The sequence below is a fragment of the Crocuta crocuta genome, unplaced genomic scaffold (assembly GCF_008692635.1).
Source record: "Crocuta crocuta isolate KB4526 unplaced genomic scaffold, BGI_CrCroc_1.0 scaffold65, whole genome shotgun sequence".
NCBI lineage: Eukaryota > Metazoa > Chordata > Mammalia > Carnivora > Hyaenidae > Crocuta > Crocuta crocuta.
In genome coordinates this window covers 3,409,479-3,431,454 of record NW_027530683.1, presented here as the reverse complement: position 1 = coordinate 3,431,454, position 21,976 = coordinate 3,409,479, and the positions used below count along the sequence as shown (strand labels likewise).

At 34.3% G+C, this 21,976-nt stretch overlaps 1 protein-coding gene across 6 annotated transcripts in view; it reads right to left on the bottom strand.

Annotated features, from left to right (window-relative positions):
- The window catches only part of RALGAPA1 (Ral GTPase activating protein catalytic subunit alpha 1), a 259,411-nt gene that overhangs the window by 131,030 nt on the left and 106,405 nt on the right, over nucleotides 1-21,976 (bottom strand). For 3 of the 6 annotated variants that reach the window (XM_077769216.1, XM_077769217.1, XM_077769213.1), the window contains 8 exons: nucleotides 16,966-17,133; nucleotides 13,677-13,801; nucleotides 11,647-11,863; nucleotides 10,046-10,222; nucleotides 4,655-4,807; nucleotides 1,795-1,988; nucleotides 1,463-1,561; nucleotides 560-715 (listed from right to left, as the gene is read on the bottom strand). In XM_077769216.1, coding sequence (XP_077625342.1) covers nucleotides 560-715; nucleotides 1,463-1,561; nucleotides 1,795-1,988; nucleotides 4,655-4,807; nucleotides 10,046-10,222; nucleotides 11,647-11,863; nucleotides 13,677-13,801; nucleotides 16,966-17,133 — 1,289 coding nt within the window. Of the gene's footprint in view, nucleotides 1-559; nucleotides 716-1,462; nucleotides 1,562-1,794; nucleotides 1,989-4,654; nucleotides 4,808-10,045; nucleotides 10,223-11,646; nucleotides 11,864-13,676; nucleotides 13,802-14,794; nucleotides 14,876-15,579; nucleotides 17,134-21,976 lie in introns of all 6 variants that reach the window. The other 3 variants (XM_077769215.1, XM_077769211.1, XM_077769212.1) reach the window with 2 other exon arrangements.

The following is a 21,976-nucleotide window of genomic DNA, read 5'->3' as shown; positions in this document are numbered from 1 at the left end:
TTCTGACTTTCTAATGTAATGATTATATTGATACAAATGTCAACTCAATATAATTGCCACTGTGTTAATACAATCTATGGAAATAAGAAAATGTGATGCGCTAACTTTTAGAGAGGAAAAAACCTCAACTATTTCACAACTAGATAAGCACATCCACACACTTCTAGTGCCAATTATTAAGTAACAATTACAAAACACCCAAGAGTAAGTACATTAGGACTTTGAAAGAAGATGTAATCAGTCTAAGCAAAAGATGGTTTAGTATCTTTAAGAAGCAAACTAGTTGTTACAATATTAGAGGAAAGATACATTTAATAATCAAATCAATCCCCTAATTATAATAGCTTTTCAATTATGTTTAGGAAAGATACATTTAATAATCAAGTCAATTCCCTAACATCTTTCCACTATGTCTCAAGAACAAATGAGGTTACAAAATGAAAGAAACTTATAAATAAATGACTAGAGAGTATTTTTAATACTAGGCCTTAAAAGTTGAGAGTTAAATAATAATCGAAGATAAACTTGTAAAGCAATTGGTTATAAAACGTATATTTACCTGATCATTATGAAGTAATCCACAATGCATTATATTGTAGAAATGTGTTAGAAAATCTCTATTTGGAGAAACATCTTGTCTTCTTTTCATTGTATTACAAATAAGTTTGTAAGCATGTAATTTACCTTGTTTATATTTATCAGTCAACATGGTTGCCTATAATTTAAAGATATTGGTTTTAATATTCAAATACTGTTAAGTTGACATAGCAAGCAATATATTTGTTTTTATGTTGGCCCAATTTCTTAATGAATTAAATATCAGGATTACTGAAACTACGGTTATCATTAAAAATATACAGCATAGGTTATGAATAACCGCACACTGTTCCATTTAGGAAAATGCACCAAATATAGCAAATGATACCTTAAAGAATTAAATCTTTAAAAGTAGGGGTGCCTGGGTGGCTCAGCTGGTTAAACATCTGGCTCTTGGTTTTGGCTCAGGGCATGATCTCATGGTTTGTGAGATCAAACCCCTCATCAGACTCCACACTGACAGCATGGAGCCTGCATGGGATTCTCTCCCTTTCCTTCTCTCCCCGTCTCTGCCCCTACCCTGATTACGCTATCTCTCTCAAAATTAATAAACTTAAAAAATAAAAAAAATGAAAGTACACAGCATATTCTCTGATATAAATTTGAGCTTTTTACTTCACTGAAATACAATTGAAAACATAATTTTCTAAATTCACTTTTGTTTTATTAAATAAGGAAAATGATGCACCAGTATAATAATTGTGCTCTGCTCATTCTCCTCTCTATATAACTCCCAATGAAAAGTCACAAACTGAGTGTTTTAGAAAACTTTACAAAAGCTAAAGAATTAACTGTTTGAAACTGATTGCATATGTATTTATTAAATGAAACATTTTAATTATAGATTTTTATATATTAAGCTTACCTTGAAAAGCCAAGGTGTAAGAATTCTCAGTGGAGGAATCAAAACTGGTGGTGAAGGGGAGGTCAAGTTATCAGTTGAAATGCCAAGGTTATCTCTAATCTGTAATTTTCAAATAAGATGCAACAAATCTATGAAAATTGTTCTTCCAGTTTGTTTTTTACCTTAAACTTGAGTTCAAGTCCAATTTCTATCACTGACTATATATTTAAACATGGTTCAGTGACTTTACCTCGGCAGGCACCAGTTTTGTGGGGGCGGGGGGAGGGAGCAATGTGACCTAAGGCTTCTATGAATTCTTAACATTTTCTTGGTTTTTCTTTTTCTTTTTTTACCTTAGCTAGATTTTGCCAAAGCTCACAGAGGTAATCAAAAACTTGGGCATGTATTTCAGGATCCATAATAGCGTTGACGTCTCCCAAAATGCCTAGCATTCTTCGCCACATTACAGTGGCAACATCAGCATGCCATCCTGTGAGGGTACCTCCTGCCATCACACTACAGCATTCAGATGGAAATTCACTGATTTCTATAAAATAAAATAATATGTTGGTGTCAGTAATTTTCCTAAAGAATCACAAAAACAAAAATGAGTCAAATTAAGAACCTTAAATATCTATAAAAGCAAATTTTAAAAATGTCAATAGGCACTAGTGTTATTTTTTCCCGGTAAGATCAAAACTTCACCAGTTCATAATTCCCTACTATGGCAGTAATTACTTATTCAATTTATCTAAGAAGGAAATGATGCTGATACCAGGTCTTTATGGCTGACATAAAGATCATATTTATAAGTATGTACTCTCTTTTATCAAATGACTACACTTCAGGTTGTATAATCAAATTAACAGAATATATCAATCAGGCTGAAAGCAGATCCTGTAGGAAGTCTTCATAAGTCTATTTCTTTATACTTAAAACTTCCAAAGACAGATTTCTATATTTCACAACTAAATCAGGCCTAGTATTAAAAGGGTATGGGAAAATTAACATTTTTATTAAAACTTAAAAATAATCTAAAATTTTCATAATTATATTTATTAATATTAGCAAGATCATATGTAAGAAATATAGGTAACCTTGGATCCTAGTCTCATTTCTGTTATTAATTATGTGATGGCATACAAATTATTTAATAACCTTCCTAAGGCTATGCTTCTCATGATAACATAGATGGTTTAGCTAAACATCATTATAGGTCTCCTCCAGCTTAAAAAACATCCATTATTCTATTCAGTGTATATAACAAAAAAGGCGAAATCATTACTAAGTAAAGATTATTCCTACTTGATAATATCCCAATGTGCTCATAATTTACAAGTTCATTCTTAATTTATGTACATCCTTTATGCCTAATGTTTAACTTTTTCTCTCTGTGCACATAAAGTGTACAATACCTGATTATATTATAAAAGTTCTAGTCTTTCATAATAATAAAAAATAACCATCTGGTGTTAAGCCCACTGAAATACAAGAAAACAAAACAAAACAAAACAAAAAAAACACTATTAACATCTCTCTACTCTACAGAACCTTCATAATATAGTAAAAAATCAACTGATTTGTCTCTAACTTTTCCCTCTCAAAAACAAAGTTTTAAATAATTGCAAAGCAAGCAATAATGTGTGATCCTCCTTTGCCTCCTAGATTGGGCTGATAGTGGTGTGGTATAGCTATAAAGGATATTCTTATTGGAATAACTGAGGAAATTTGACTACGGATTAAAAACTGCAGTGACAGGGGCGCCTGTGTGGCTCAGTCAGTTAAGTGTCCAACTTCTGCTCAGGTCATGATCTTGCTGTTCCTGAGTTGGAGCCCCACATCAGGCTCTCCGCTGACAGCTCAGAGCCTGAAGCCTATTTCAGATTCTGTGTCTCCTTCTCTCTCTCTACCTCTCTACCATTCTTTCTGTCTCTATCTCAAAAATAAACAAACATTTAAAAAAATTGCAGTGATGTTTCAATGTCAAATATGCTGAATGTGGCCATTACAGTGTGGTTATGCAGGAAATACTAAAGTGTAAAGGGTCTACAATTTGCAATTCACTACTAAATGGCTCAAGACAGACAGAAAGAAAGACAGAAAGACAGAAGGAAGGACAGAAGAAGGGAAAGGAAGAGAAGAGAAGAGAAGGGAAGAGAAGGGAAGGGAAGAGGAGAGAAGAGCAGAGCGGAGCAGAGCCAAGCCGAGCTGAGCCGAGCCGAGCCGAGCCTGGGTGGCTCAGTCAGCTAAGCTTTCAACTTTTGATTTTGGCTCAGGTAATGAGATCACTGTCGTGTTATCAGCCAAACCATACACCTGGCTCTGCGCTGGGTGTGGAGCCTGCCTGGGATTCTCATTCCCTCTACCTCTGATCCTTCCCAACTTACATGGATAAAAAAAAAGGAAGGGGGATGGCAGGGTTGTTTTTGTGCATGTGTGTATGCAGATACAGAGATAAAGTGGTAAAATATTAACAACTGGTGAATTCATCTAAAGATTTTAATGTGTAATCATTCTATGGTGTTGCAACTTTTCTTAAGTTAGAAATTTTTTCTAAATGTTGGGGAAAGAAACTAAAAAAATAGATGAACTAAAAAATGCAGACCAAAAGGAAGAAAGAAAAGGCCAAAATAATCCAGAAATCAGACAATCAGGGTTATGTAATTATAAGATAAATGCGTATTATGAGAGTACCTTAAAACAATAAGGCCAGAGGTTATAGAGAGTAATGTACTGCAGCACCAATGAAAATTAGCATTTTATATTATTCATTGTTTCATGCATAATTGCAAAATGACCTTTTATCCTGATCCTTTGTTACATTATGTAAGACTTAGCAGAAATAACTTTTTTAAAAACTTGCAGTTTCTAAGGTTTCCTAGTCACATTTTAACATTTACTTAAAAATACTTCCTGCTTTAGGAAATGGCATCATCTCAATAAATGATAATGTAACACATAAAAATAATGCAATCACTAATGCCAGGACTGTAGTCAACTATAATAAAATAACAAATATTAGACTATAAATATTTTTCTTTGCAAGCAAGAAAAAACGTTAAGTAACAAATTTTCAAAAGATTCACAAAAGTCCAAAAGACTTATAATAATACTCTAACTATATAATCAAAAGTTTAAGATGTCTAAATTAAGATCTCCTAACACTAATGCCCTGAAAGGAAAAATGGCAAATATCTAATTTCCAAATATTGCCTAGGTCATCTGGTGTCTGAAGAACAGAATGGTGGAGCTTCTCATCAAGCTGTAGATCTTTCTGTTCCATGTGATCTATATTCAGTGTGGAAGGAGAAGGCGTCTGTGACCTGGATCCCAGAGCTGAATGGACCGGAGATGCACTTTCTGAACCTGTGAATATAATTTCATAAACTTACCATAAAGAGAATATTCAATACCCTCTACCTAAGATGTAATGCTTAAAGCCCCAATAAGACAAAACTGAGAAGGATCAAAGGATAAAATAGGTTATAAATTGGTCAAACAGGAAAAGAAAATCATAATACTATACAAGATTTTGTATCTAGGGGGTCTCATTTGATTTCTTCCATGGGACTAGTATGAAATCAGAACTGACATACCAGTTAATAGAAGCCATCTGTGAAAGTGAGAATGTCTACTCCCTTCCTGAGCCAGCTAGAGAAACTCTAGTACCCACCAATACTCTATTTCACTTACTTCAGCCTTGGGGCTATTCCCGAGAAGAACTTGCTCTGTGTGACTCTCTATCTGCTACTATCATTGCTAGCCTGGTTTATGGTGGTCCCTGATGGTCCCCAGTCTTCAGTCTCCCCCTCAGCCTTATTCCTTCCTCCCAGTTCATTCTTCATAAGGCAGCAAAAAGATCTAAAAATCTAATCTGATATTACTTCCTTATTTAAAATATTCTATGGCTCTTTACTGACCACAGCATAAGCCCAAACTTATTACAGTGTGTTTTCCAGTCTTTCTTCGACTTTCTGATCACTCCATAATTCCCCTGGTACTTTTAAGTTCTAGCCATAGAAAGTGAACTGCTGGTATTTATCAGAATGTAGCATACCTCTGGTCTTTTCCACATGTTTTTTCCTTTGCATGGAGCCCTAATCCTGTTCTTATAGGTCTGGTTAACTTCTTTTATTTTTCAGATCTTACATTAGACACTTTTTCCTGAGAAGCCTACTCACTATTGACCTACCCAGTGTGAATAAGGAGTCTCTGCCATATGCACTTGTACTTCCCATTATACCACTTATCACACTGACCGGAAACTCACTGTTTAGTTTTAAATATCTTCACTCATGCAGAAACTCTGTAAGAACAGGGATTGTATCTATGTTACATCCAGAAGTATTGCTGGTGCCTAGTATAGGATCTGGCACATAGCAGGAACTCTTGTTAATTTAAATTAAGTATAGCATAAATTAATACCTATTGAACACTTTGTGGTGGTTGCAGTGGAGTGATGCTAGTACCAAGCAAGCCACTAAAATATTAGGAGTTTTCAACAGGAAATCAATAAAGACAGATCAGCCTTAAATGACACATTAGACCAGATGGACTTAAGTCATATGTACAGAACATTTCATCCATAGCAGCAAAATACATATTTTTCTCAAGCGTACATGGAACATTCTCCAGGATAGATCACATTTTAGGTCACACAAGTCTCAATAAATTCAACAAGGCTGAAATCATATCATGCATCTTTTCTGACCACAACAATATGAAACTAGAAATCAACTACCAGAAGAAAACTAGAAAAACTACAAATACACAGAGATTAAATATGTTTCCAAATAACTACAAGGTGAATGAAAAATTAAAGGAAAAAAATTTAAAAGTTCCTAGAAAGAAATGAAAACAGAAATATGACATACCAATATCTATGGAAGGCAGCAAAAATGGTTCTAAGAGGGAAGGTCATAGCAATATATGCTACCCCAAGAAAAGAGAAATCTCAAGTAAACAATTTAATTTCATACCTGGGGAAACTAGAAAAAAAAAGGGCAAAGCTCAAAGTTAGTAGAAGGGAAGAAATAATAAAGATCAGAACAGAATAAATGAAATAGAGACAAAAAAGACAATAAAAGAGAGCAATGAAACTAAGAGCTGGTTCTTTGAAAACATAAAATGACCTAAACACATAAGAAAAAAAGAGATAGAACTCAAAGTCAGAAAAGAAAGAAAAGACGTTACAACCAATACCGGAGAAATACAACCTAGAGGAAATAATAAATTCCTAGAAATTTATAATCTTCCAAGATTGAATCTTGAAGAAATAGATATCTGAATGGACCCATCACCAGTGAGGAGACTGAATCCAAAATCAAAAACCTTCCAATGAACAAAAGTCCAGGACACACAACTTCATTCATGAATTCTACCACACACTCAAAGAATACTGAACACCTATCCCTCTCAAACTCTTCCATAAATTGAAGAGAAAAAAAGCTTTCAAACTCATTTTACAAGGCCAGTCTTATCCTCATACTAAAACCAAACAAGGATCTCACAAAAAAAGAAAATTATAGGCCAATATCCCTAATGAACATTGATGCAAAAATCCTCAAAATATTAATAAACTGAGTTAAACAACACATAAAAACGATCATACACCATTATCAAGTGGGATTTAGTCCAGGAAGACAAAGATGGTTCAAAATCCATAAACCAACTAATGTGATACATAATAACAAAAGATAAAAATTACATGATTATTTCAATAGATCAAGTATTTGACAAACTTCAACACCCATTTACAATAAAAACTCTCAACAACCTGGGTATCAATATAATAATAAAGGTCATATATGGCAAACAAACATCATAATCCATGGTGAAAACACGAAAGATTTTCCTCTAAGATCAGGAACAAGACAAAGATGCCTTGTCTTTTATTCAACAAAGTACAGGAAGTCCTAGCCACAGCAATTATGTAAGAAAAAGAAAAACAGGCACACAAGTTGGAAAGGAAAAATTAAAACTGTCACTATATACAGATCACATTAGGAAACCTGAAGATTCCACCAAAAAACTGTTAGAATAAATGAATTCATAAAGTTTCAGAGTTCAAAATATATTTAAAAGATCTGTGTTTCTATACACTAATAATGAACCATTAAAAACAGAAATAAAGGGGTGCCTGGGTAGCTTAGTCGGTTAAATGTCTGACTTCGACTCAGGTCATAATCTCATGGTTGGTGAGTTCAAGCCCTATATTGGGCTTGTGCTGACAGCTCAGAACCTTGAGCCTGCTTCAGATTCTGTGTCTCCCTCTCTCTGCCCTTCCCCCAGTTATGCTCTGTCTCTCTCTCTCTCAAAAATGAATAAACATTAAAAAACAGAGAGAGAAATTAAAAAGAAAAACAATCTCATTTATAATCACATTTGAGGCTAAAGGCCTAAAACAAATTCTCTTTATATATTATGTTTTATTTTTAGAATTTTTGTGGGAATTCCAGTTTTGATGACTAAAGAGAAATAAAAAAGTGTGGTCAGACTTCTTTCACATTCTGTAGTCTTTTGAAAACATCACAGTCTGATTAATAGTCTGAGGGCTTTAAGAAAATGAGAAGAAACCCATGTAGTTTACTTGAGAGCATGATGTTTAATTCTTCCTTCCTTCAAAATAGATGGTCCCCAGGTTAAGGGACACATATTGGTGGGATTCTTTTGAGTCACAGTCTGGGAGGGTTATGCAGTGGATCTCTAAATCAGAAAATTTCTCAGCCATTTTATTATTTCTACTTTGAAAGTCCACTCTTTTAAAGTTCATTAACTCTCTACACTGTCCAAAAATTTAGAGTTTTTATGGTATTAAAATTTGTGTGACAGTAGAAAATAAACCCCTACATTTAGTTTAAGTCACCCATTTTAAGTGTATAGTTATATTAATTTGGCAATTGTATGCATTCCATAATCAATAATACAATCAAAACATAGAATTGTCCATCAGCATGAAAAGCTTTCTTGTGCCCAAGTGCAACTGATTCCCTGCTGACTTCCACCCCCAAGTAATTACTGATCTTCGTCACTATAGTTTTGTCTTCTCTAGAACGTCCTATACATGGAATAGTAAAGTATGATATGTAGTCTTTTGGATTTGACTTCTTTCATCTAGCATGTTTCTGAGAATCAGCTATGGTGGTTTCGCATATATTAAATTTTTTTTTTCTTAATACTATTCTAATGAATATTCAGGAATGACTACATTACAATTTGATCATTCATTCACTAGTTGCTGGACACTTGTGCTGTTTTGAATTTTTAGCTACTGTGAATAATGCTGTCATGAACTTCCATATACTGCTTCCTGAGGTAAATACCTAGTAACAGTCATAAGGTAAATACATGTTTACTTCTAAAAGACACTGACACATTTTGGCTGAGAAACCTTCCCATTTTGCATTCCTATGAGTGACACGATATTCCCAATTGCTCTACATCCTCTTCAATACTTGGCACTGTCAGTGTTTTTAACTGGAGTTGTTTAATGTATGTATAGTAGTATCTCATGGTTTTTATTTACATTCTCTGATTACTAGTAACGTTGAGCATCTTTTCATCTATATTTAGTTTAAAAACAACTGCGATAAGAGCTGTTTATTATAAAATAAGAATTTTGTCTAGTATCTCTCTTTGTATAACTTAAACTCTGTAATAACAGGACTATGATCTAACTCAGTTGGCTCCTGTCCTCTACTCAGTCTCTATTATGTAATGGGGCAGGCTACAGTTCTTACTAATCCTGAGAGATAGGAGTGGAAAAGAAGGGGTCGGATGGGAAAACAAAGGATGGGTTTCTGCTACCAAGGATTTCACTGGTCAAATTTCATGTTTGATTTGGCTGAGGAACTGTGCTTGACTAATTCAGACAAGAAGAAATCAGTATTCAGTCTTGTAAGTTCCAATGAACCACAGGATACAATATTAATACCTTAACTAGAATCAGCCGTCAAAAAGCACTGAAGTACAGTGAGAGCCAGAGCAATCTGGATCACAGAATGGCACCACTGAACTAAGGGCGGGTAGCTATTCAGGATCCCTCTGGTCCCTGTACTAACCTTGCAATAATGTGACCCTACATTTCATGACTGAATTTCTTGGATCCTGCTCATCATATATTTGACCACATATTTTTAAAATGCTGAAAAGAATAATTTACTACTGTATAAACATAGAATATTGGTATATTAGTAAGTAGGCCTTCTATTAGGCAGTATTCCCTACAGTTTCCATAATAGATACTTTGCCAAAGAAATCTATAAAAATCTGGGCTGACTCTGAAAGATGATGAAAAAAGAGAATACTTTTCAACAACTTTTTGGTTATCATTTAAAGATCACCACAGGAAATGCAGTGATCCAAACACATAACATTTTGCATACAATACTAGAAGTTCAGCTAATCCCCCGAAACTTATCCATGTAGACTCAGGTCAAGAAACTCTTATATTAATGTATTTTTTCCTCCACTTTTCCATAAAGATGAATGAAAAAAAAATACTTAAACAGAATATTTAAAATCTATCAAATAAAATCCTAAACATATTCTTTGGTGGCTTAAAATAAATGCATTTAAGGAAGACATTCCCTTGAATAAGTTTACCAGTAACCGTTGCAACTTCAGCGGAGAAAGCTTGTTGATTAAGACTGCTTGTTTCAGAATCTATCTGAAGTATGGTTAGACTAGCCACTTCTTGTTCTTCAGCACTCTGATGATGGCCAGAACCTGAGTCCAGATCAGCAGAGGATGCAATCCCAGCATCAGCTCCAAAGCCAAAATCTATAGGAAGAAGAAATGCTAGTAAACAGAAGTCTCAACTATGAAATAAAAATATTTACAAGAGACACAGCTACTTTAGCAAAATGATTAAACATTAACATTCCCCCTATTCTAGTTATATACCACTCAGACAAGTGCAAATAATTTTAACAGTTGGAAGTTTATAATTAGAAATAAATTTTGAGGGCACCTGGGTGGCTCAGTCAGTTAAGCGTCTGACTTCAGCTCAAGTCACGATCTCGCAGTGCATGAATTTGAGCCCCGCATCGGCTCTGTGCTGACAGCTCAGAGCCTGGAGCCGCTTCAGATTCTCTCAGATTCTCTCTCTCTCTCTCTCTCTCTCTGCCCCTCCCCTGCTCATGCTCTGTCTCTCTCTCTCAAAAAATGAATAAACATTAAAAAAATTTTTTAAAGGCTCTCATAGCTTATTACTGACAATAATGATTAAACATGCATATGATGTATCATCACTATTATCTTTGTTTTTTGAAAGCTAGTAATATGCTTTTCAAGTACAAGTATATGTAATAAAAACGGCACACAGATGGTAAAAACCATTTTTCTCTAGATCATATATTCCAATGTGAGATGAGTAAAATATAGTCCATGAGGGCAAGAAACACGTTTCTCCAATGCATCTCCCAGCTCTTCATTAACGTGGCTCCCAAAGTTTTCATGTTTTTTTCTTTATTTTTAGTTTATTTTGAGAGAGACAAAGAGAGAGCATGAGCAGGGGAAGAACAGAGAGAGAGAGAATCCCAAGCAGGCTTCAATCTATCAGCATGGAGACAATGTGGGGCTCAAATCCACAAACTGTGAGATCTTGACCTGAGCCAAAACCAGACTTAGATATGTAACTGACTGAGCCACCCAGGTGCTCCCATGTTCTTTTTTTAAAATATCGATACTCTTCATTGCCAAGTGTATAGCTAGCTATGTGGTAGTGACACAGCACCAAATAATACCACCACTATCATTTTAACATAAAGTGATTATTCAAGAAAGGATCTGAACATAATTGTACTGAACATACTGAAGCACTGAACATTAATTAGACAGTGGTTCGCAAATATGAATGCATGAAGTAACACCAACTCATAACCGTGACTGTCCTTTATTCTAATATCAAGTCAATTGTAATTTTCTTTCCTTTGTGTATGTCTTAAAATATCATTTGTTTTATGAAAGAGCAGTGGTCTTGTTTTTTAAGTGCCTTTAATTTAGTTTGGTGAAATAAAGTGATTGTAACTTGAAGTGATTCCCTAAAACTTCCTTTGGAATTTCACTGAAAAATGAAATAAAAATATGCGGGAAAGCCATCTAAATAACATTAGGGAGGAAGGTGATGGTTACATAAACCATAAGTCTCAAACAGAAAACAATCAACAAAAAAACATATTGTTCAAATAGAAAAAGATACTTGCTGTCAAATTTTCGGCCATCATATTGGAAAGCGCTGAAAGAATCCGAATGACTATCTGAGCTGATAAGATCACTGCTCCCTGCACTGGCAGGAGAAGTCCATTCTGAGGGCACACCTGGGTCATCAATAGGGCGCATCTGGTTTTGCTTGTTTAGAACATCAGGGAGGTCTTTGGGAATTTCAAGACTACCTGGGCTACTTCCCCTTCTTGTCATAGTCTAAAAAAACAAGAAAACATTTTACCATTAAAAAATTTACTCTCATTAAACATCTGAAATATTGAATTGTCAAGACAATCATCACAATAAATACTGAGGTGTAGGGCCTGAGTCAGGAGGGGGAAAACACATTAACTAAATAATCTATATAACTGTATGGAGCCATAACCTGAACTACTGTTGGTTTATCTAAAGTAGAGACCCAATTATTATATGGTACTAGGTCTAGACTCTTAAGCCTCAAAAGAATCCATAGATTCAAGTTAAGATAGTAGAAAGAGCCAAGTATTCAATTAAAAAAAGCAGCAGCAGATAGAAATAGTGGAGGGAGGAAAACATGATGGCAAAGAGGTTACTCTATAATGATTATATAATGATTCTTTTATTTTTTTCCCATTCAAGGAAAAAAATGAAACTGAAAATAAAGGGGAAATGTAATGGAGCTAAAGACATTCATTAAAGACAGGCTGAAATCCAAATGGACTATGACCATTTAAATCAATTCCACAAGTGTTTATCTTTTCTTAATAATTAAGTATTATTAGGGGTAAAATTGCTTCTATTTTGATTTTGCCATAATTCTAATACTCGAACAAAGATAACTTTAAAATCTACTCTGAAGTGATCTGTAATGAATAAGGAATCAATACTTATGCTATCAACTTATGGGAGTTGGGCCAGAAGACCTCTTTCTTGCTAAGGGCTGGCAGTGGGCAGGAAGATAACCTATGAGCAAACAAGAAAAGCAGAAGGAAGACTAGGAAGGTGGGGCTTATACTTAAATAGGTGAGCAAACAGGTATTCTATTACCCTGGTCAAAACTATAAGCCTATTTGTTTTAGGTCTTTGAAAAAAAAATATTATAAACATATAGTTTAAAAAAGGGTTAAATTTTATTAACAATAGAACTCCCCTATCATCCAGCAATAGCACTGCTAGGAATTTACCCAAGGGACACAGGAGTGCTGATGCATAGGGGCACATGTATTCCAATGTCTGTAACAGCACTCTCCACAATAGCCAAAACATGGAAAGAACCTAAGTGTCCATCAACAGACGAATGGATCAAGAAGATGTGGTTCATCTATACAATGGAATACTACATGGCAATGAGAAAGAATGAAATCTGGCCATGTGTAGCAACATGGATGGGACTTGAGGGTATTATGCTGACTGAAATAAGTCAGGCAGAGAAGGACAGATACTATATGTTTGCACGTATAGGTGGATTAGGAGGAACTTAATGGAGGACCATGGGGGAGAAGAAGGGGAAAAAATAGTTGGGGAGAAGGAGGGAAGCAAACTATGAGAGACTCTCAAATGCTGAGAAGAAACTGAGGGCAGATAGAGGTAGGGGAGAAGGGAAGGGGGGTGATGGGCATGGAGGAGGACACTTGTTGGGATGAGCACTGGGTGTTATATGGAAACCAACTTGACAATAAACTATTTAAGAAAATAAATAAATAAATAAATAAATAAATACAGAGAGGGAGGCAAACCATAAGGGACTAGAGAACAAACTGATGGTTGCTGGAGAGGAGTGGGTGTAAATAGGTGATGGGCCTTAAGGAGGGCACCAGTGATGAGCACTGGGGGTTCTATGTAAGTGGTGAATCGCCACATTCTACTCCTGTAACCAATACTATACTATTATGTTAACTAACTTGGATTTAAATAAATCAATTTAAAAAAAGGGTTAAATTTTAGAGGAAGGTTGTTTTGAATGAAAATTTACACACACACAAAAGTATATGTCCTTTATTTTTCTACTCTCCTCGCTAAAACCAAATAAATAAAATAAAACAACACTTACTGAGGCATTACCACTTCGAAGTCGTTCTGCTATAAACTCATCCATCAGATCAGGAACATTAGCACTGCTGCTGCCAATATCACTATTAAGAGGGGGCAGTTTTGGGCTCATGTCCTCTTTATTGACTAAAAATAAATAAATAACTATATATAGTGAGAAAAGACTTAACTGCATTTCCTAAATTTGAAACAAACAAAAATAACCCAAAGCAAATTACCTATGCCATATCAATTATTGGCCAAACATGCACTTATGAATAATTTCTCTCCTTTTAGATTTAATTTTAAGAATTAGTAAATTGATATTTACTTTATTTAACTAAGCAGATGTTAGTCAATCTTCAGTATGACCTTAAACAGCAAGAAAGCTGATAGATAAGCACTAGGTGGAGTTAGGTTAATACTGCCTATAAAGACACTGGTATATTTATCTTTCTTCCTGCTCTATGCTTCTACTTAGGGCCTTAAAAATTTAGAATTCCATTCTTCCCCAAGGAGTATTTGCAAGAAATCTATCCATTGAATCTATACACATCTCAGTAGGATAGAAATGCATTTAAGTTTAGATAATCTATAATTGCGACATAATATCATTTCAATTTACTACAAAATCTAATTTTATTGTTTTAAGAAAAAAGAGATTTTCACAAAGGTTTTTCTATACCAAAAAAACCCACAAAAGTGATTTTGAGTTTTTTAATGACTAAATTAACAAGAAAGTTTTAAACTTGGAAAACAAACTTAGAGAAAAATGATATTTATTTATTTCACATTATGCTGTTGAAAAGTTAATTTCTCTGCAATTAAAAGAAAATCGGCATTGCTTATATTCCTAGTAAAACTAAAAAACATTTCAGGTTAAGAACATACACTGGTCAAGAGTTCATTGTGAAATACCATGATCTTTATATTACTGGCCAGGCTTTGCTAAGCTGTCAAATACTGCCCTCAGGTGGCATTAATGGCTCAATGCAAGATGCATTATACAGCATTCTGTTAATCATGCTAACAAAACCATGTTAAACAAACAAAATCAAAACCTACCTTACTGCTGAAAGTTAATTTTCTATATTTGTAAAGTTATTTTAAATTTGAATCAAGATAAGAGAAGAGAGTTACCATAATCTTGCTTTCTGTAATCTGTCCATAGAGGTTCCATATTTAAATCATGATTGGCTATCATGAAACCTTTATGCACATCTAAAATCTCAGAAAAAAGAAAAGTACTGGTAAGTGCTTTAAGGACTTGCATTCTATACAAATGAATGCAAAACTAAAAATCCTGCAGCTTGTTTTGAAATAGCTTAAATGAAAGGTAACTAAATCCACTTTGAAATTTAAGAAATAATTTCTCCTTCAATGATAACTAAAAACGTTAGTGCTGGTTATAGGACCTTGATTTTCATTATGTTATAAAATATCAAAATTAATATTCTTCCAAGAAGAAAGATAAAACCAAGTGTGATCAGCAATAAAAATAAATGAACTCAATCACCTATAGCTGGTGCCCTTTTACATATAAACTATAGGGGGCCAGGGAAGAAAGTATTCCAACTACTCAGTAAACTTAATTTCATGTCTCATGTACTACATACTCAGAAAAATATTTGATTTAGATAGATAGCCTCTGAAAGGTCATTAAAATTTTCCTATTATCTTCCTCTTTCCTATCTTGTTCAGCAGCAAAGAGGTTTAACTAAATGCCTTACAAGGGAAATTAGTAATTTAAATAAACATTTTATGCTGGGAAAAATACAGCTGGGAAAAGGCGCATGCATAACCAAACAGAGAGAAAGCAGTGACCATCCCAAAGCTTTTTGATTGCTTAGAGCTTGCTTCAGTTGCATTAAGCCAAACTGGTGCTGTCTTTCTCCTTTTGCGCTCTGCACACTGTTAGTGCTCACCTGCAGCTTTCCTTCCAAAATAGCCCATTACATGACTGTACAGATCCCTCAGTGGAGCCTCTGGTGGCATTCTGTTCTGCCTCTGTGGGGAAACATTTGCCTTCGGCTTCGAAAGAGCATGTACAACAGTTTTATAAACGCCACCCAGGGAGCCCTGCTGTAGTCCTGCCTCATGACTTGATGACCTAAGAGTACTACGACTACCTGACTGACTACTTGCAGTTCCTTCTTTTTGTAATAGAGTGGTGGGAATCTCTGCAGATTCCTTAACTGTTCTGCTACTTACTGATGCTGTACCAACTGTATCTAGAGGCCTGTACACACCAGGTTTTACTATCTCTGTAAAGCTATTGGAGCTGGTATGGGGGTTGCTGGTGCTGCTACTGCTGCTAGTACTACTGCTACTACTAAAACCACCAAGCTTCCGCAGTCTCATCTTCCAAGGCGCCTCTTTGTTTTCCAGAGGATTATAAAACTGAACTGACTCAGTAGATGGTCTAAAAGTAACATGAACAGTATTTCTTTTTTTAGTAGTAATTTTCATGATTTTGGCTCTAGGAGTTACTGTTTCAGACAAGCTTCTTTTAGTTGGAGAGAGCTTGCTAGTGTTTGTAACATGAGGCAGTCTATGGTTAAGAGGTGTTTTTAGTGTAGTTTTCTTGGCATGCATAACATGTGGGACAGTGATTTTCTCACTGATTTGCACACCCTTAACCTTTTCAGCTAGTGTTATATCTACACAGGCATCTAATTCTGTGGCTGTCTGTCTATACAGGTGTTTCCTCGTTTCTTTATCACAAGGGCCACACGAACTAGGTTCTGATGACTGTTTATCACTGTTTAGTTCCTTAGCTTTTTCATAAGTTTTTGTTCTCATAAAACTGTCTAACTGGTTAGGTGCAATACTACTCATGAAGACAGCTGAGTTTGGTTCTTTTTGAAACTGAATGTTTTCAGGAGTCCCAACAAAAGAGGTGATATTTTCTGATGTACTTTCCTGGTCTATGTATTCTAACTTATCTAAGGATGACTGTTCATCCCTATTTACTGCAACAATCACTTCCTGAGAAGCTACATCTTTACCTAACTCATTTCTACTATGATTTTCCTGGTTTTCCTTAAAATATTCTTTCAGGGAGGAAAGAAGATCGTCATCTCCTTCAAGGTCAATGTACTGGATTTGTTCAAAAGCTGAATCTGCAAGTTCTACTGGATCTATTAAGTGACAAAGATGATCATATATGCTATCACCAACTTCCAGAGAAGACTCTCTACTATGAGTATCAGTGATGTGGCTTTCAGTGGATCTAGTTATTGAAGAAGCCTCTGTGGAACTCTGCAAGCTTGGCGCATGACGGGATGAACTGTCAATGACAGGAACTGCACCTTTGGCTCGTTCAACAGTGAATGGTTCCAAGATGTCAGAAGTGCTGCTACTTCGAGGCAATGGCTGTTCCTCATTCAAAGCACCAAAAACTTCATTTCCAGTGTCTTCACTTTGTGAAAAATGTCTGACTCTAGTTGGACGGGGAAGTATCTGAGCATCATCAATATCTGTAAAAAAGAAAAATTATGAACAGCAGCAACTATACGAACATGAAAAATACAGTATTAATTTCAACCATACCATAAGCATATGCTTAAAATTAAAAAATTGAATATTTTTGTAAGCTCAACGAAATAAAATATATTAAAAGTAGAAATCAGTTTTTAAATAATGATGGGCACAAGCCAATATAGCATGTAGTGTCAATGAATTAGAAAACTATCAGAATATATTTTAAAATGTTAACATGCATAGTAACAATGAGGTGATGAAACATTTGGAAGTGCAGTTAAAGATAGAGCTGTGCCAATACATAAAGCAATTTAAACCTACTATTCAATTTTTCCTAAGCAGGAAAAAGTAACTCTTAACAAAGAAAGTGATCTAAGTATCCCATTGCAGAATTTTATAGGGTCTCATAAATTCTCATATCTTCCTTGCTAGGCAAGAGGCATTATCTTTTCTTCAAATCTAGCCTATCTGATCACATATGACAAATGGAAATCTCCACCCTCTTCCATAAGTTCTCTTTGTTAGGAAACTATCTGTTCTACTGAGGTGTTTTGCTTTTTTTCTTTTATAGCATTAAAATCTATTCATCTCTATCAAATAAAACACACTGTTAAAAAATTAGTTGTATTTTTTCATTCTTACAAACACCACTCAATCTACTAGGAAGAAACCTTCTTTGCCTATCATTAGCCCTTTTCATTAAATAAGCATTAAACCTTAAAAACTGTATCTAGGTCTTCTTACAACTCTAAGAATCACGGATTTTAGAGTCAAAATAGACATTACAGATTATCTGATATAACTGTCTTACTGAAGAAATTGAAGCCCAAAGAGGTGAAGCCATAAAGTATGAGAAGCAAGATTACTGTTCCATGTTACTGCATTGTTTTCACTGCTAAGTATATGGTAAATCCTCACAAATATTTATGAAAGTATCACAAGATGAAATACTATTAAACTGTACAGATATACGCAAATTAGAAATTTTAGAATTAAAAAAGTGTCTAGAAATCCACTTTGGCCTTTACATTACCAAGAAATAACTAAAAAACTTTTCTGCAAGCCAGCAAAATATTATGTAAAAAGGACAAAGAGTCAAAATTAGTCAGATGTTGTTACTCATTAGGCTTGTAACGCAAAGGTTAAAAGTAACAGAACCATAACTGAAAATGAGAAGATTTAGATCCAGAGCAAAACAGTGACTTATCTAAGATCACACGCTAATTTACTGATTGTGCTGGGTCTAGAACTTGGGTTTTATTACTCTAGATTCTTGAGACCAGTGTTCTCATTTATACAATGGGGATAGTAATTTAAAATATTCTTGGGATCCATGCTATGAATAAAAGGAGGCTGGGGGTGCCTCGGTGGCTCAGTCAGTTAAGCGTCCGCCTCTTGATTTCAGCTCAAGTCATGACTGGATGGTTGATGAGACTGAGGCCCACGTCAGGCTCTGTGCTGACAGTGCGGAGGCTACTTGGGATTCCCTCATCCCCTATCCGTCTGCAACTAACCCACTCATGCTTTCTCTCTCTCTCTCTAAATAAGTAAACTTAAAAAAAAAAAAGCTGGTCCTTCTGCTATTTTATCCATATCGACCTCTTTGTACAAAGTCCAAAACAAGTTATTTTATACAGATTCAGATCAAGATAAGTTTGTATTATGAAAAGATTCCACTATATTCCTGAAGATATACATTTAGATTCCAAGCAGAAGTCAAACACACAATACCTCCAGAAGTTAAGAGAGATTTTATTTTATCATCAAGCTGAGGGAAATATAATATTCTTAAAATGACAATGGATTTCTTCTTCATACATACATGCCATTTAGTGATTCTTTTAAATGAAAAAAGGGAAATATTTCCTCACAAACCAAACATTTATGCATTTATAGCCATTATTTATTATGGCAGAAGATAATAATGCTTATTTGTGTTTTCAACGAATGTAAGTATTTTGGTTTTATTTTACCTCCCATAATAGATCATAAGAACCTCTGCCTAGAGTTATATTTAACATGCACTCCAAGTTCCTTTCCACAAAATATCCTAATAGGACTTAGCAAAGGATAAAGACTACCTTAATTTTCTATAAAAAATTCTTTAACATTTTATAGTTATTTTATCAGCTCCAATTCACAATTAAAATCTTACAACCTTTTTGAATTCCAATGTTTTAATTCTAGCAAATACGTGAACCTCAGAAAAACGGTAGAATATTAGTTTTAAATTTTAAGTTCCTTTACTGGTATTTCATAATTTTTCTATTCTATACAAGCCAGTAAAGATTACTGTGAAGTTCTCTTTTTAAGAAATTCTTCTCCAACCCAGTCCTTACCTTGCATAGCAAATTTAGCCATTATTTCAGCCTGTGTTTTCCTAAACTTTTTTTTAAATCACATATGAATATCTAAAATTCTTATACAAGTTGAAGAGGGCAAGAGGTTTAAAAAAAAAAAAAGAAACAATATTTTTCTATCAATGATGTACTGTTAGAGAATTTAAATTTAAACCAAAACCAATATTTAAGTTTTTAAATATAGTTCTTACATGGGCATATAAGAATACTGATTGCATAACATCAAAAAACAAAATAGTTGTTGACAGGAAATCAATGTCAGCAAATAAATTAAGCATAATTGATTCTAACACGAGTTAAATTTAAAGAAATGCCTGTATACCTGTGTTCTGTTACAGAGAAAAATACTAAATGATAGCTAAACCATAGAGTCTTTTCTTTTTAAAAGCATTTTTTAAAATGTTTTATTTATTTCTGAGAGAGGGAGAGAGAGACAGCGTGAGCAGGGGAGGGTCAGAGAGAGAGGGAGATACAGAATCTGAAGCTGTCAGCTGTCAGCACCGAGTGCCATGTGGGGCTTGAACCCACAAACTGTGAGATCATGACCTGAGCCAAAGTCGGACGCTTAACCGACTGAGCCACCCAGTCGCCCCCCATATAGTCTCTTCTACATTCCAGGTATGTACAAGCATCTTACATATATTAACTCACTTAATCCTCACAACAACACTGGGAAGTAGATGTTATCCCCATTTTATAGATGAAGAAACTATTTAAGTGCTTGCCTGAGGCTACACAACTAGTAAGTGGAGAGCTGGAATTTGAAGGCAAAAATTAGTCCACATTCTAAATATCCTGAATAACATATGCCATATATTCATGAAATAATTCATTAATTTTATGTTGGCTAAAATTAATGTATTAAGAAATTACAAAGCAGCACAATTATTTATCTGAATAAAGATAAGAATCTTAGAAACCAAAACCTAGTCAAATATAAATATTAGTAAATCATACAAAAGAAAACAACTAACAAACTTTGGAAAGATTTGCTGAAAATAAAAGTGGCATCAAGTTTAAACAAAAATGCTCTTCAAAACAATTATGCACTGGGTGTTGTATGGCAGCCATTTCAACAATAAATTAAATTTAAAATAAATAAATAAACAATTATGCTGCTTATATTTTACCTTGAAAAACAGCAGTCTCTAAATTATTTTAATCTAATACTAAAGTATTAGTAACCATTAAATGAACAAAACAAGAAAAACTTTTTTTAACAAATCAAAAAAACCTTTTGAACATGTATAAAATGCTTCCCTCAGAGCCTACAAAGTATTAGAAATGCCCAGGTTTATCTCTGGATTTTCTTAATAATGTTTAGTATGAAAGTGTTGGGAAATTATTTCCGGATTAAATAGTTTGTTTTTCTGGAGGCTCAAAGGTGCCTCAACTGGTTAAGTGTCCGATTTCAGTTCAGGTCACAATCTCGTGGTTTTTGAGTTCAAGCCGTGTCAGGCTCTGTGCTGACAGCTCAGAGCCTGGTGACTGCTTTGGATTCTGTGTCTCCCTCCTTCTCTGCCCCTCCCCTGCTCACACTCGGTCTCTGTCTCTGTCTCTCAAGAATAATTAAACATTTAAAAACGTTTATTTTTCTGAATATTCTATTTCAATTAAAAGTTTTCTTTGTATTTTGAATAAGCTGTAAAAAAATAAAACTGTAATATTAGCTTGCAAAGTGTAAAAAATATTTCTTTCCACTAGAATTACGTTTCTTCTTCAAGATTTTGTTTGTATTAACATCATAATATCCCCATTGCTTGAAATAGCTCCTTTCACATAGTGTAGGCTTAGTATACTAACAATGAGAGAAGGAGAGCATGTCTCTTATACCTGCTAATTAGCAAAATATACAAGCTAGTTAGTTCCTCAGTGATAAAAATGTCTTAAGTTATAACACTAACATACCACTAGAAATTTTTATTAATTTTAGAAAACATGGTACCGAAACAAGTGCCAGATCCTTTTCACCCAAAGTTAAATTCTATTCTCGATCAAGCATAAACACTATCCATAATATTTTTAAAACTCCTGAATTCATAAAATAATTCATATTAGTTTACGCAGAAATTCATGCCATTTTAAAGCTAATTTTTTTCCTGGATTTTCCTGAATTCATAAAATAATTTATATTATTTTACATAGAAATTCATGCCATTTTAAAGCTAAGGTTTTTTTTTTTAATTTTCCTGAATTCATAAAATAATTTATATTAGTTTACATAGAAATTCACGCCATTGTAAAACTAATGTTTTTTTCTGGACTTACCTAAAGTAAACAACATTGTCCTTTATGTCATTAAAAAATGTTTTGAGGGGAGGGCACTTGTTGGGATGAGCACTGGGTGTTATATGGAAACAAACTTCACAATAAACTATTTAAGAAAAAATAATGTTTTTGCCTATTTGGGCAACATGGAAATGTACTTCCAAAGTAAGAACTACAGAGCACCTATGTTTCCAACTTTATTACTAACAGA